The sequence below is a fragment of the Engystomops pustulosus genome, chromosome 2 (genome assembly GCF_040894005.1).
Source record: "Engystomops pustulosus chromosome 2, aEngPut4.maternal, whole genome shotgun sequence".
NCBI lineage: Eukaryota > Metazoa > Chordata > Amphibia > Anura > Leptodactylidae > Engystomops > Engystomops pustulosus.
Genome location: NC_092412.1, coordinates 132,243,917 through 132,260,967, shown reverse-complemented (window position 1 = coordinate 132,260,967; position 17,051 = coordinate 132,243,917). Strand labels below are relative to the sequence as shown.

Here is a 17,051-nt window from a genome sequence, read left to right as displayed (position 1 = left end):
TAATATTTACCGCCGAGGGCCCATGGTCTTATTTCACAATGCTACAATGCATATTACTGGGTAAGGCATAGGGGAAGATCTCCTAATACTGTTTTATAGTTACACAGTCTAGGTTAGACTATCATGGTGGATAATAAATCTGGCTAGAACATGCCCCTATACAACATTCTTGTGCAAGTGGCCTAAGGCTGTTTAGTCTAAATTTCCACCTTGCGTTTGTTGGCTTTGTTAACCAGAACTATGCCAACATTTTTGGCACATAGGATGTCACAACTTAGGCCACAATTTTAATTTTAAACACAGTCATAAAGTAAAAAATACTAGAATTCAGGTGCAAGGTGCTCCAAAAGTCTAACTCTCCCACATTTTTTATTTTATAGTCTACCTGGCTAGTATACATCATTTTTAGGGCTCATCCACACTTGCTGTGCTGAACTGAATACAGCTCTCTGATCCATACTCAAAGCATTAAAGATTTCTATCTTTAAAAGTTCTGCTGAAAGTTCCAGCCTTACTCTGAGACTAATGCCCCTTAATAAGAATATTTGTTCATCAGCCGTGCATTCCCAAAATGAATTAGCCAAGAGTTTAAAAAAAAAAAATATATATATATATATATATATATATATATATTCACTCACCGGCCACTTTATTAGGTACACCTGTCCAACTGCTCGTTAACACTTAATTTCTAATCAGCCAATCACATGGCGGCAACTCAGTGCATTTAGGCATGTAGACATGGTCAAGACAATCTCCTGCAGTTCAAACCGAGCATCAGTATGGGGAAGAAAGGTGATTTGAGTGCCTTTGAACGCGGCATGGTTGTTGGTGCCAGAAGGGCTGGTCTGATGGTCTGAGTATTTCAGAAACTGCTGATCTACTGGGATTTTCATGCACAACCATCTCTAGGGTTTACAGAGAATGGTCCGAAAAAGAAAAAACATCCAGTGAGCGGCAGTTCTGTGGGTGGAAATGCCTTGTTGATGCCAGAGGTCAGAGGAGAATGGGCAGACTGGTTCGAGCTGATAGAAAGGCAACAGTGACTCAAATCGCCACCTGTAGGCAGAAGAGCATCTCTGAACGCACAGTACGTCGAACTTTGAGGCAGATGGGCTACAGCAGCAGAAGACCACACCGAGTGCCACTCCTTTCAGCTAAGAACAGGAAACTTAGGCTACAATTTGCGCAAGCTCATCGAAATTGGACAGTAGAAGATTGGAAAAACGTTGCCTGGTCTCATGAGTCTCAATTTCTGCTGCGACATTCGGATGGTAGGGTCAGAATTTGGCGTCAACAACATGAAAGCATGGATCCATCCTGCCTTGTATCAACGGTTCAGGCTGGTGGTGGTGGTGTCATGGTGTGGGGAATATTTTCTTGGCACTCTTTGGGCCCCTTGGTACCAATTGAGCATCGTTGCAACGCCACAACCTACCTGAGTATTGTTGCTGACCATGTCCATCCCTTTATGACCACAATGTACCCAACATATGATGGCTACTTTCAGCAGGATAATGCGCCATGTCATAAAGCTGGAATCATCTCAGACTGGTTTCTTGAACATGACAATAAGTTCACTGTACTCAAATGGCCTCCACAGTCACCAGATCTCAATCCAATAGAGCATCTTTGGGATGTGGTGGAACGGGAGATTCGCATCATGGATGTGCAAGCGACAAATCTGCAGCAACTGTGTGATGCCATCATGTCAATATGGACCAAAATCTCTGAGGAATGCTTCCAGCACCTTGTTGAATCTATGCCAAGAAGAATTGAGGCAGTTCTGAAGGCAAAAGGGGGTCCAACCCGTTACTAGCATGGTGTACCTAATAAAGTGGCCGGTGAAAATATATATATATATATATTTTAAAGTGAGGCCTTTTGTATGTGTTCCCCAGAAAAAAATAGATACAAGATACCATTAACTTAAAGGAAAGCTGCCATCTATATCGAGCACTATAAGACCAGGGGCACTTACCTTTAGATCCAGACACTGTGACTGTGGTCATCTTCTTATATTAGCTATTCATGGCCTTCCTCCTTCTGAAATCAAAATTATATTCTTGCGGGGGATGGCATTACCAGAGCAAAGATTAAAAAAGATTACTACAGACACAATACACGTAGAACAATAGAGACCGTACACTTTTCGTTAGTGGTGCTCAATGTCGGATTCTCAATCAAGAAATGTCCATATAGAAGAACATGGCACACACATAAAATTATTATTTTTCGCATTTGGTGCAGAAATGTTTCTTTAGAATAATAGCCTTCACCATAATGTACATCACTTCCAGTCATGCGCAGTCTACACTCTATTTAAGACCGCGTCTTGCTGCCATCTCTCATTGCATCACCAAGCCAGACCAGCCATAAGAGAAAGACAGATCTTACTTGACAGAAACATCATCATTTTTTTTATTTCTTATACTTACCTCTATGTATCTATGCATTATGGTGAAGGCTATTTATTTTAAAGAAAACATTCTGCACTAAATAAAATATGAAACAACTATTTTATGTCTGTTCCATGTTCTTCTATACTACGATCACATTGTCTGGATCTATGAGTAAATTTCCCAAGTTTATAATGTTTTTATTTTTTTAAACTAGATTTTAGGCTGTCCCTGGTTTATCATACTTAATTTTGATGGTATATTTTCATTAGGCATCTTCATATGTTTGAAGTCTAGGGGTAAATCCAACACTTTTCTTTTGTTACATGGTTACTGGATATTGTCATATACTGCAGTCATATTATTCTTAATCCAAAGATTGGCTGTTAGTTTGGATATGATATGCAACACGTGCAATTTTTTAACATACATTTTATACTTTTCATAAACTTTGAAAAGATTTTTTTCATATGTTTGTTTTTTTATATTTAGGGTGAAAACCTACCTTGCTGATGTGGAGCACATAATTTTTCAGGTAAATGATTGCAAAATTGTTATTTGTGACATATCATGTTAACAGTACATGATACAGCCACTAATTAATAATTTTGTAATGATTTATCGGCAAAATCTCCTAATTTGTTTTGTGTATTGGCGTCCTTAAAGGGGTATTTCAGGAATATGAACGACAAAATTATGATTGACAAAATGTTATAGGATTTCTAAAATAGGTGGAGTTATCACCAAGATGGCCGCCGCTGGAAACTACATGTCCTATGATCCTTTAGTTGTCAGTAACTCCTCCTCCCTCTTATGCTTTGCTCTCAGTGATGATCTAACAGATTGTCCTGCTCTGTTACCATGGTAATGATGTGTGTAACTGCCATCAGTGCACGTTACCTCAGTGATGACGTCTCACCACAACACTGACCATACTGGATGCACTGCAGCCAACCAACTACAGCCAAACATAGTGGTGATCACATGACCTGCACATTGCCCCTTTTTAATGTGGACATGTGACCAGCGGCCATCTTCTGTCATGTGTCTGCTCTGCGCTTAGAAAATCAACAGACTAATTAAAGGGCCAGTAGCATTTTAATTCTTCATTACATTGTATGTCAACAGCATATTTCTGCTAAGGGGACCAAAATTTAAATAAAAACTAATTACATATTAGCTTCTATTTTAAGGGCCCATTTGTATTTGAATAATTCTGATTCCTGGAATACCCCTTTAAGAACAACATAAACATGTCTGTAATCTATTCTGAAATGTTTTCATGTGGAGATCAAGCACCTTGTATTTGCAGCACTTTTCTCATAGTTGGAAGCTGTTCAATGTGGCTGTTTTTGGATATTTTGAAGCCAGGTCTGGACCATGATTAATCCCTGTGTTTAGTTTTAATAAATCACATTGATATTTTGGCATCTGGGTGAGGACTAGCTATGTTTAGTAATGACAACTTGTGAAATTAGTTGTTTATAGCTTTTCTTCAAGTCACTGTTTGTGGTTTTTCATCAAGCATATTGTGTTTATCAATCATGTATCTTTTTAAAGGGGTATCCCTAGGAAGACAAGTTTCTTAAATATTCTCAGAATAACAAATTAACACATTTTCTAATTCAATGTTAACAAAAAAATTAGCATTTCATCAGATATAATTCCAACCTGTTTCTATCAGTCATGGTGTACACAATTTCATTTGCTGCCAAACACCACCGTCTAACTTATGACTTAGGGTTGGGGAATCCATCTTGGATTTCTGAGTGACGGCAGTGTGTGTTGTGGAATATCAAAGATGTAGGAGAGCTGACTGCCATTGTATGCAATAGGCATCTCTTGGATCTCATCATCTCATGATCTCATCATCAGATACTAGTACAATGTTCAGAAGCCAGATGAAAGTGTACATAAACCTGTACCCTGATAATCTAACCACACTGTCAGCTCACAGTACTAGAGGGATTTTAGTAAGAGCCCCCTCCCACACTCTGGAATTTTACACTGACCATCACTGAGTGATAGGTGCTAAAACGGCAATAAAACTGAGTAAAATTGTGAAGTAAAGGGTTAACAATGATCTTTATTGTGTTAAAATCACTAGGAGATTGAAATCTGAAAAGATTGAAAAGACGTAAACAACAAATATGTGGATAAGACATTGCAACAGTTTTCTTTTTCCTTTTTAACTTTTTTTTCTGCTTAAAGAGGACCTGTCAACCCCGAAAAATACCCCCACCAAATATGTTCCCCCTAATCCTGTCCCCAGCCCCTTTTTATATGCATTACATTTTTATTACAATTTGTGTGTGCAAACATAGTTTTAATCGATCTTGGTAGAGGTCCCCAGGCAGTTTACAAAAGAAAAGTCCATGTGGCAAGTGTGTTTTGAAGGAAATCCTTACACCTGTGAGCATTTGGTGATCCTCCCCGTCCTCTTGAAAGTGCAAAAGGATACACCCTGTGGTTGCAGGTTTTTGCAGACAATGAAAAAGATTCAAATGATCCAGCACTTTTTTTATGAAAAAATTCTTGCTTCTCTATTGAATCATCATATAAAATCGGTCAGCACATAGTGGTATCCACAAACAGCTACGCGTTTCGAGTAAAAACCAGTCCCCAGGCAGTTGGCCGTATCCATGAGGGTGACGGCCGACACACCCCCTCCACACCCCTGTCTGTCAGGGAACTGGAAGAATCACTGGCTCTAAGCGATGCGGCGTGCTGACAGTGGCCGCAGAGGGGCTTATTCACATTCAACCGGCGCTGTGAATAAGGGTGTTTTTTTTTTTTTGCGCAGTACAGTCGCTGCTGCCGGCGATTTCTTACAGTTCCCTGACTGACAGGGGCATGGAGGGGGTGTGTCAGCCACCCCCCTCATGAATACGGCCGACTGCCAGGGGACCTGTGCGAGGATCCGACCTCTTATTTGGTAAGGGGTTGAATTGATTAAAACTATGTTTGCACACACACCTTGTAATAAAAATTTAATAAATATAAAGGGGCTAGGGACAGGATTAGGGGGAACATATTTGGTGGCAGGGGCGTTACACTTTCGGTAATGCCCACTCCTGTACACAACCTATACACAACACATATAGCTACATAAAACACAGGAGAAATCCCTACCTTTTACAACCAGTGCCAGGAGGTGCTTCCTAATATAACATGTTATAAAAAACGTAAAACCTAGAAACAGGCGGTCCCCTACTTAAGAACATCCGACTAGTTCCAAAGGGACCTCTGAATGTTGGTAATTTACGGTACTTTATCCTTAGGCTACAATGATCATCTGTAAGAGTTATCAGAGGTGTCTGCTATAAGCTTTATTGTCAATCCTGGTATTTGTGACAATCTAACATTTTTAAAAATCCAATTGTCACAGAGACCAAAAAAATTCTGCCTGGGGTTACAATTATAAAATATACAGTTCTGACTTGCATACAAATTCAACTTAAGAACAAACCTACAAAACCTAACTTGAACGTAACCCTGTATATATTATATAGATACATTCTGGTTTACACACAGTACATGGTCTCCATTGTGGGGACACTTTTTATAAATTTTTTATAAAGCTGACAATTACTGCCACCCACCTAATAATCTTCCCTAATCTTGGTCTAACAAGTAATAATGCAATTTACACTTAATAACTGTGGCCCCCACTAATTAGCTTTCAATGTGACCCTAAACCAAATAATGCCCTGCCTAATCATGCCCACATAAAGAATCCCCTCACCTAATACCTACACTAAGTAATGTCCGCACAGCCCCCAATAAAATGTTCCCCAGAGCCCCCTGTAATGTTCCCCACAGCCCTGACTAAGAAGCCCCCCACAGTGCCCTTTAATGTCCCTGACAGCCCCCCAGTATTGTCCCCCACACCCCCTTCAATATCATCACAGCCCCCTAGTAATGTTCCCAAAGCCCCCAAAAATGTCCCCCACAGCCCCCAATGTTGTCACAGCCACCTGTAAAGTCCGCCACAGCTCCACTATGAAGTCCCCCACAGCACCCAGTAATGTAACAGCCCCCCCCCCCAATGTCTTCACAGCCTCCCAATAATGTTCACAAAGCCCTCTGTAATGTCCCCCACTTCCCCAAAGCCCCCTGTAATGTCATACAAAGCCCCCTGTAATGTCATACAAAGCCCCCTGTAATGTAATGTTCCCCATAAACCCCAGTAATGATAAGTCCCCCTCTATGTGCCCTCTCCACCTTGCATAATTAAAGAGCTTATAATCTATGAATTGATGGTAGTAAGGCTTCTCCCTGCACACAGGGGTGGTCTGTGGTTATTCAAGGATACAGATGGACACACAAAAAGATACTTATTTCTGAAAGAATGTTTTGTAAAATAGTTTGCCAGGTGACAAGCAGGTAGAAGGATTTTGTAGGCAGTGGTGCCAAGTATTTGACCCACAGTATGGTCTATTTCTCCTGAAACACTTGAAAAGTAAAAAAAAAAAAAAAAAAGCTGATGAAATGCAGAAATAGGAGCAGCCTTGAAAACCACATCTAGTCTGTTTTACGTTGTCATCTGTTAAAACTGTATCATTTTATTACTGTATTACTGTGAGTTTATCTGGGTAGGAGAACTTTTGTAGTGACAGCCACACCTCTAGACTTACTGCGCACTTTGTCATGGGTCTCCTGGAAAATACTCACAGATAAATAGTTCATGACGGCTATAGCTTGCGCAAAGCTGTGTGTAGAAGAATAAAGGTACCTTGGACTGAAGTGTGCACAGTAAATTACTCAGTAGGTAAACATACTTTCTCTTAAAGGAAAAGATAAGTCATTCTTCTTTATGAAAGAGATCTTGTAATGTTATGTAAAAAGAGCAAGAAAAATAAAAAGCTTCTCATCGCTTTTTGAAAAACATAATTTGTTTTTAAAAACCACCTTTCTACTGGAAATGGATGTGATTGAATATACTAGACACAGACCATTTTTTGTATGTGATTTGTTTTTAGGCAATGTCTCCAAAATCTTCTGGCACCATTTAGAAATAAACTGAAAACAATTTAAAGCTTATTATTTGCATATTATTATAAGAATTTGTCTATCCTATGATTACTTACAAGTGCTACCCTGTTGTGCATATATCGAATGATAAAATGAAAATTAAACATTCCGTTCTAAAGCAGCCACATATCCCATGATTAATGGTATAATGCTCGGCTCTATATACTATACTAAATTTAAACCTTCTATGTGAACTTTTGCTTTAGTATTTTATATCCTCTCACCCTATTGCCCTGCAACTGTTAATCCTGCTGTCTACTATAGTTCCTCTTGTGACCCTGTTTGCCAAATTAAATTGTAATGATTGTCATGACTAAGAGGCCATGCACTCCCTGGGTGTCAGTTGCTGTCAGGACCTGTTTTTGACTCTGCTGAACCTATTCTGATTATGGTTTGTCTGGCCCATCACATGACTTCTCTGAAAATTCCCCCTCCTCTCCATTTCCAGTAAACTGTTTGAACAGGAGTGACTCAGAATGAAACCATGTTTCCTTGTAACCACAGAGCATGTTAAAGAATTTGTCAACGTGGACTCTAGAGGACTCAGGCTTCAGTGAGCTGGAGCTGTAGTGCCTTACTCCGTGACAGGAGTCCCATCTTCTGATGTCTAATCAGACAATAGATGTGTGTCTGCCGAGTCCTACTCCCTGTAGGCCAGCTGGCTGTTTAGCTCAAAAGTACACATCCCTCATGAAGGTTACTCGCTGGCAGCTCATCTTTCCCACAGTTTATTTTACTCTAAGAACATTTTGAGCCAGGCAGTGAAAACCCAGCGTCATCACCACACCCAACTGCAGCTTGTTCAGAACTGCATCTCTTCTTTCTACTGCCACCAATCATATCATGAGAATGTCATCTAATCTCTACACCAATTGTTGCTATATTTCTATGGAAATATGATTGGAAAAGTTTGTAGAAGGGCTCCACAAAGATTGGTGTAATATGGATGTGTCTTGTTGCTTACTGCAATTTTTCATTATCCTTTTCCTTTAGTTACAATCTACATTGCAACCTAAATGATGTAAGGTTTCTGCAATGAAGCTTTATTGTTATTCCTAGCTAATCCCAAAAATTTTAAAATCTAATTGTCACTAGTCCTCGTGATGGATTTACTCTTGCTGAACATGCCTGTATCGAGTTGCATACAAATTAAATTTAAGAACAAACCTGAAAAACCTATCTTGTACATAACCATGCCACTGTCCGTACATAGAAAAGATATGACTATTAAAGTAGACTGTTTTTTTTTGGCTTATGTCCATTTTGTTGGCCCCCCGTAGATTAGTTGCTGTAATCCAATTGATCAGGAGGTGGGGAAACCAAGTGTTAGACTGCTTGGATTCTGTGGCTACAACCCATTGTCTGGCTATAAGCCCCATCTAGTCAAGCACTGTGTCTATTTAAGTAGTTTTTGTCTATTAGGCTTGATTTACATTGCGTTGTAGCCCTCTGTTGTAAGGATTAAATCAGAAGGATTTTTACATACGGAAGGAGGACTCTCAACAAGGAGGAGCAGTGTAACATATTCCACTGTATACAGCATACAGTAGGATACATCCTTCTGTCCCTCCGCTCCCCCCTGAAAGCTTGAAGACGAATAAACATCAGTAGCAGCTTGTGATTGGCTTCTGGAGATATTCAGGGTATTTCCTCAGTGATGTCACTGTCCTAATATGTACTGTGACATCACTGGGGACCTCCCTGAGTGCCACACAGAGGTCAGGGGTGAATGCAGTACTGCTCATAGACCTGGCTTATCAGGATGAAAAGACTTAGCCTGTTTGCGTAGTATACGAATGAGGCAAAAACTTTGCCTCTGTTTGCTAATACATGTCAATGGGTTTGCTCAGCATATACCAGCTAGTTCACTTCTCGGTATGGTCTTCAATTATTTCCTTCAGTTATTCACAGGTGAATATCTTTACAGTGACTATACAGAGTAAGGGCCCATGTACACGAACGTATGAGGGACTGTAAAAAAGACAGAGCATGCTGTATCTTTGGCCGTAAAAACCACCATGCACCACAATTCTCTATGGAGAGGGGAGGGGCAAGCAGCGCTCGCTTCTCCTCCGTTCCAGTGCGCTCGATGTGTGCAGGGCACATGTTAGTATGTATAATGGATAGATATGTACTTGTTTGCTGGGTTTGAAATAACTGAAGAAAATTACTTGGAATAGTTCACATCTTTGTACAATGAGCGTATGAAGTAAACTAGTTATGAACCTAGTTTTACTCTGCCAGCCTGTATGCATAAAACAGGCTCTTCAGGCAAACTTTGGTAGGTTTTCTCTACTCTTGTAAAATTGTGTTCTATCTTACAATTAAATGCCATACCTTTAGAATCAGTGGATTCTAAAGGATCACATGGATTTCACTTTAGTTTTCTTTAACTTGCATATTCTGAAAAGGGTGTTCCACTCCAAAGGTTAGCGCTTGATTCAGTGGATACATTTCTTTAACATGCAGTTCAGCTGCTGTAACCTTCCTCCTTTAGTTTTCACTGTACAGTTTGGCTGTAGCTCAAGGATTCTTTCCTGTTATGGTGCCCAAATCCTTTCCTTCATCCTGGATGTTTTATTACGTCTGGGCATTTGGTCACTTGTACAGAAACAGGTGTGCAGTGTTTGCGGTGCTTATTCTTATTACAGTTGTTCATGCAGACTGTTGTTTTTGAATATTGTCCATCTTTATTTCATTTTCAGAAGTTTTATTACCATTTTTTAACTTTTTCTTAGAATAATGGGGATTTTTTTTTTTGTTGGATTTTGCAAATGGACTGCTGTTACATGGTACAAGGCTCTTAATGCTGAATTTTCCAGAAAAAGACATCTGGCCGAACACAACACATACAATGCAGGACGAATTACCTATTCTGGGCAAAATTTTAAAAGTGGAGTAAAGAAGGAAGGAGGCCACAGATGACAAATATATGTGAAAAAAAATTGGAATTTATAAATTTTTTAATAAAAGATTATCACAGTCAGAGTGCCTGGATATATGAATAAATGCCCCTGGCTTATCATGGTTGGTAATGATGGTAGATTTCCTTTAAGTACACAAGACTTTTAGATCACCCATAGTTAGAGACATCTGGATGCTGGTAATTCAAAAAAAATTTGCCCCAGGCTGCATTGATCAACTGTGTGATCAAAGTTCTCTGTGATGAAGCTTTATTAATCCTTGTTTTTATGACAGCCCACAATTGAGAACAATAAAATTGTCACTGAGACAAAAGAAAAGTTGTCTGGGATTACACTTGCAAAGTATACCTGTTCTGAATTGCATTCAATTTGAGAACAAACCTACAAAGGCTATCTTGTATGCAACCCAGGGTCTGGCTGTATTCAGTAATGTAGAAATATAGAGGATGGGCCATTTATATGGATACACCTAAATTAAAATGGGAAAGGTTACAGAAGAAATGCTAGCACAGGCTTCCAGTATCCGTTGTTTCAAATGCTGCACATCGCGTTTCTTCATAGACAGCATAGACAATTGCCTTCAGATGACCCTAACGGTCAAATTATTTTAGTGATAAAGGAAACTGTCTACCCTTAGCATCTGAATCTACTTCTCTACTGTGTTAGTACTCTATTTCTTTATTGCTGTAAAGTCATTGATATGTCACTTTAGAATACATGGCCCATATGGACAGGGTTTGATGTGCGGAATTATCTTATTTGTTTACATACCACCACCATATCACTACAGTTAATAATTGAGTTTGAGTTTTAAGATCCTTGTAACAGATGAGACAACTGATTTTGCATTACTTTTCTTAAGACCAGGGGAATTATTTATTTTTTGAGATTTTCTGCTGGTTATTTTAAAGTCAGTGGTATTTCCCATATTAATAAGGCCCTCTGGAGTGTTTTTGATGTAAAGGAAATAAGAATAAAATTGAGCTTAGCGTCATTCCTGGGCGGCCAGTGATGTTTAATGGCTATGTGAAGTCATATTTATTTCTTGAAAAACTGTTCATCCTTGCTGGAGGATTTTGTAATCTGGAAACCTGAAGAGATCTCTTGTAATTTAAGTCACATCCTGCAATCAGGAACATTTTATTCCACTGAGCTAATCATTCTCTATGCATTGGAGGTTGCAGACAAGATTTTATTGCCTGACCGCAGACTTTATCCAGCTAGTGTGTTTGATCCCACTCTATTATCACAGGGAAGGCAATAGAAATGAAATATAGTTTTTTCCATATTTATTTGATATTGGAGAATTAGATATTAAAATAAGCAATTTTTTTTTTGTGTTGAAATAACCAGCTTGATAAATTAAAGGATTTTTTGTATATTCATAATCTGTAGTCTTGTTTTACAAACTTAACAGTACACATTTAAAAACTGGGTAACGTTGTATGCATAGCAATGTTCTTTAGCACACCAGCATATCTCTATTAGAATGGCTAAAAAGAATAGAAGGATCTCTATGGCCCAGTTAAAGCTATATAAAATCCATAGAATTCAAAAAGGCCATACTGTGTCATGACTGTAAAGTCCGTCATAAAAACAAGAGGGCTGGTGGACAAACATCCGATTTGCCCAATGCTTATCTCCCCCGTAATCTTTCATCAGAAGAGAGTTGGAAGGTCTTATACATGTTACATGGTTTTCATCTTAATGTATATGGGGCCTTTCGTCCATGCAGGAAACAATATTAAATTTTTTGTTGAGTAAAAAAAAAATAAGAATTCTAATGTCCGTGTAGAATTTGGGGCAGCTCTAATTTGCCAAATTGATATTGTTTCTAGAAAATCGAAGATTGAGGTTGCACTCTATATAACAAACCTAATATGACCAATTGATGTCTACTGTTTGGACCAATACCAAGCCCAATAGTAAATGCAAATAAAATAAGTAAATCTGAACAGGCACCAGCAAAGTCTGCTTGTGTACATTTATTATACTTGTATATTATGCTATAAAAAATCAAATAGGCAATGCGATGATAAACTTTTGTTGAATAGTGTGATACGCTACAAAAAATATATAAAGCATGCATCAAACTCGTATTTCCAGATCCATGGGGTTTTATGTACTGGATGTTAGGGCCCTACCTATTCTTCAAACCGGTATTGTTGGGGTTATATCCGGTATATTGTGCCTGTATAGGACACTGCAATATAGCTTATATGCCACTATTGGTTCTGTTCCAATATTGGGTCCTGTAGATAGAAAAGTCCTGCAGATATAATATCCACAGGACTTTTCTATCACCCTACATTGGTGATAACCATTAGTGGCATGTAAGCTACGGTATATTGCAGTGTCCTATACAGGCACAATATACCGCATATAACCCCAACAATATGTCAATATGTATAAGTAGGGCCCTAAAACACCTGGATCCATATATATGAGTTTGTTACACTACAGTAAAATATTTAAGGTATGCATCACAATATTCAACAAAGATTTATCATCATATTACCTATTTAAATTTTTACTTCTGCTTAATGCAATATTTTGAAGAGCAAGTTTTTATGAGTATAATAAATATACACAAGTTGTCGGTACCTGTTTTTATATTTACAGGTGGTCCCCTACTTACAGACAACACATAGATACAGACAGACCCCTCTGACCTCTGGTGAAGCTTTCTGAATGCTTTACTATAGTCCCAGGCTGCAATAATCATCTGAAAAGTGTCTGGACCAAGGATTATCAATAATTCTTCATTACAATAACAACAAAAAATGTTTAAACTCCAAATGTCACTGGGGACAACATTTTTTTTGTCTGGATCTACAATTATAAAATATACTGTTTCAACTTACATACAAATTCAACTTAAGAACAAACCTCCGGACCCTATCTTGTATGTAACCTGTGGACTGCCTGTACTTATTTTATTTGTTTGTGTAATGAGAACGTATACTGGAAAATTGTATAACTTTTCATGGTTTTCTAGATCTCTGCTTGCTGCCCTGCTATAGAAACCTTCAGTGTTTACTACCAGTGGGTATAAACCTGTCCATGGTCATGTGATGGACACTCAGGTGCACAATATTATCACACAGAGTAATCAGAGTCATGTGATAACGGCTAGTCGTGTAGATTTTGTGCTAACAGAGACCACCCTTCTTTTCAAACTGTATTCTATAAGATTACACCAGACCACCAGCCCAGAAGGACCTGTGTGTGGTTATTGTCCCACATCACCCTAGCAAGTTTATTTTAAGTGGTGAAATTACTATTTGTACTACATAGCTCACAGGAACAACACACCAACCTAACCCCCAACCTTCTGAGGATCTGTTGGCCATGTTGGATTTCAATCTGCCTGCTCTTTTTGTGCTCAAATGAGATAAGACTGAGAAGTTGCTTATTTCCATTTTTCTAATTCAGATCATATACAACTTATCAGGTTTTGTGCCCGTGCATGGGGATTCCGGGGGTATTGGAGGGAATGCTGTTCACATTTGTGTATTTACTTTTTCTTTAAAATGTGAATTGGTAATGCATTTTGCTCTGTCCTACATAATACCTGTCCACTTTTCTGAGGTAAGTTGACAAAGCTGTACACACCCAGTTTATGAAACACAAGTTTTGCAATGACATTTCAAGATCATGTGAGACTTGTAACCTTTCCCTTCTTTTTTTGAAAAGCTAAAACACACAGGTCTTCAGTAATAAGCAATAAAATGATATATAAAGAGACAGGCATTGAGGCTGAATAAGTCATACCATTTGACATGGTGGGAGTGAAGAATTTCATTATAGTTTAGGTTTTCAGAGAGTATTTGCAGTTACATGTAGTTTTGTAGACTTTTTGGTTGCACTTTGAAAATTTAAGTCCTACTATCTAAATTGTATTTACACTACTTATGTAATATACATAAATATTTAACAGGGCACAAATATTTGCTATTGGAGTTTAGTGTTTATTAGTGTTAATATTATTGGATGTTTTGTAATTTTTTTTTTTTGTTTTACAACATTATTTAATTTTATTATATTTTCAATATGATTCTATTATGCACAATACATTACAATTATGCCAGTACAATTTCAGTTTACCTGTCCCCTAATGCTCCAAAATAATCATATAAAATATATCATTAATGGAATGTATGAATTTATGCTTAACTTGTAAATAATAATTTTTATTTATGAGAAATTTCATTTTTCTCTTAGTTTTAGAACATTAACAGATTTTTAAAACTGATACTTCTAGTAGGAGGAATGTGTTTATTTTATAGTTTGGGACAGTTTAATTGTTTTGTGATTTAAAAGCTGCCTTGTACTAAACAAATATAAGTAAGGCAAACAATTTATTAACCATATTGCTGTATATAAATTTATTATACCTTTTCAGATTAATTGCTGACTTAGCGGATCAAAAAGCAGCATCATTTATTGAATTTAAGTTATTTTTAGGGTTAATTTAAACTAGTATTTGCTATTCTACAAATAAGATTTAGAGATTAATTAACAAATATATTTACCTACAATTTTTACCCTTTGTTTTTAGTTTGCAGTAGGAATTTATTTTAACCTATACTCTCTTTACTATTACTAGTGATGCTATGATCTAGTGATACCTTTACCCCGTTATACTATTTATACTTTTACATTGCATGATTTAACAGAAATCTAACATCAGAAACGAGCATGATAAACCGTGGACAAAACCTTTTTGTGCATATAATGTATGGATATATAATATAGTGTGTGTATGCTATATGCCTCAGATCATTGAGACCTTTTTAATATCTTGTGTAGAGGGAGGATATTAAAAAAATGTAAAGAAAAAAATGCAGGAAAAGGCGAGTGACCACACATATTTTTGATACTCATAATCAAGTATTTAGTGAATTGCAGTTGTCTTTTTTGTGTGGAGCACCATTGCAACTATTTGAAATATTGGTGCTTAAAAGGTTCTTCCTATAAGGGCAAAATCCCAAAACTATGCATACCTATGTTAACTGTGAACATTTTATCCAAGTAATTGAAAACAGCAGCAGATTGCAGGGATGAACAGTCAGTAGCCACTTTGTGCGGCCATTAAACTTGCTTTTTTCTTCTACATTCACTTCAGCTTTCATCATAGAAATAATATTGTGGCTAATGTGTTTTTTGAGTTTTTTTGGCATTTTAGAAGGTGTTGGTCTTCACTTAAAATTGTCTCCTCTGAAAATGTTTTTGGTTTTAGGATTTTGCATCACGCGCAAAACTTGCAGTTCAAAACCTTGTGCAAAAAGTTGGATTTCTTGGAATTTTGGCTTGTGCTTCGGTAAGTGTTTTTTTTAAAATAGTTTTTATTAAATTATCTGGATTTTACATGTGCAGCACTGTGGGCTTCATTTAGATTTTTTAGTCCCCAGTCTAGTATTTGTTTGTGCTTAAAAAGGTGTACCTTGATTTTGTACTTATTTGTGTCCTGTTATTTCTGACCAATCTTAGAATGATTGATAATAATACACTGTCACCCTATCCATGCAACCAGTTATGTTTCAATGCAGGGACTGGTTATAGAGATTGACCTTATTGCTTTATTTTGTTTTTCTGTATTTTAAAAGATGGAACAGTCATAACAGGTTATATGAAAGACCCCATTGCAGTTGTGCCTCTGGCTATAAAGGTTTCCATTTGGATAATATATTTAACTTTTTGAATCCAAAGCTTCAAGTGTGAAGTTTCAGACATCTCAACAGAACCAGAATAAAGGCTCTGGCTACACTTGTCAGATCTCGATTTTTGGGAAAGCCCTATGAAAACTTTTTTTATTATACATGGGGATCTACATCCTATTCAGTAAAAAACCAGCAATATCCATGGAATCTCTATAGTTCTATATAAGCTCTTAAATGAGTAGCTGAAAAGTTAAGGGATGCCACTTTCCAGTAGGATGCGTCGGGGTGTGTCAAGTTTCTACACTCTGACGGCTTTATTTGTAATAGGGATGTCGACAAGTAGCAAGAACTCCTCTGATAACCTGACAATCTTGAAAAATCTTGAATCTGAATGCTGGAAACCAGGCAAGCTCAAATTGTCTGTCCTAGATTACAGTAGTCTTTACCCACAAGAGCAAAAAAAAGTATTCATTCATAAATAGTTATTTATGACTTGTGTTCCCCTGGCTGAGCATCGTCATTCTCTTTGGGGATGCTCCAGTGTATGATGAAAACCGCTCACCTTATAAATCTCCCTCATTATGTTTGTTTTTACCTATGCTGTATACAAATGGAGTGGAAATAAATTCTCTGGAGGAATACTTCACCATCTTGCATGTTGACCGATACAATAAAGAAGACTGTATTCTGTCTGAAAACATTGTAAAACCTGTAAAATCTTGCGGTGGAGGAAAACTTGACCATGACTGTTCTATGGTTTGAGTTAGATCCCTCCAGGAGTACACAACAAGAGGATCATCAGCTGATGGTTTCATACCATTATTCGTGTTTCACATCAAGCAAGGTTCATACAGAAGCAGCTTGATGGGTTTGTGGTGGAAGAACCAAGGAGTGGTCTACATAAAGTTCTGTCCTGCATTACATGGTTTGAGTTAAATGTAAAAATCACCTTTGGATGTAGAAATTAGTGGAAGCCTTCTTAAGCCACACTGTGGCTCTTTTAACAGAACATATTTTAAAACAAGAGGTCT

The 17,051-nt window shown here is 37.6% G+C and overlaps 1 protein-coding gene across 6 annotated transcripts in view; it reads left to right on the top strand.

The window, feature by feature from the left end:
* The window catches only part of VMP1 (vacuole membrane protein 1), a 97,665-nt gene that overhangs the window by 54,237 nt on the left and 26,377 nt on the right, over nucleotides 1–17,051 (top strand). For all 6 annotated transcript variants that reach the window (XM_072136466.1, XM_072136465.1, XM_072136464.1 and 3 more), the window contains one exon: nucleotides 15,600–15,680. In XM_072136466.1, the coding sequence (XP_071992567.1) occupies nucleotides 15,600–15,680 (81 nt within the window). The remainder of the gene's footprint in view (nucleotides 1–15,599; nucleotides 15,681–17,051) is intronic.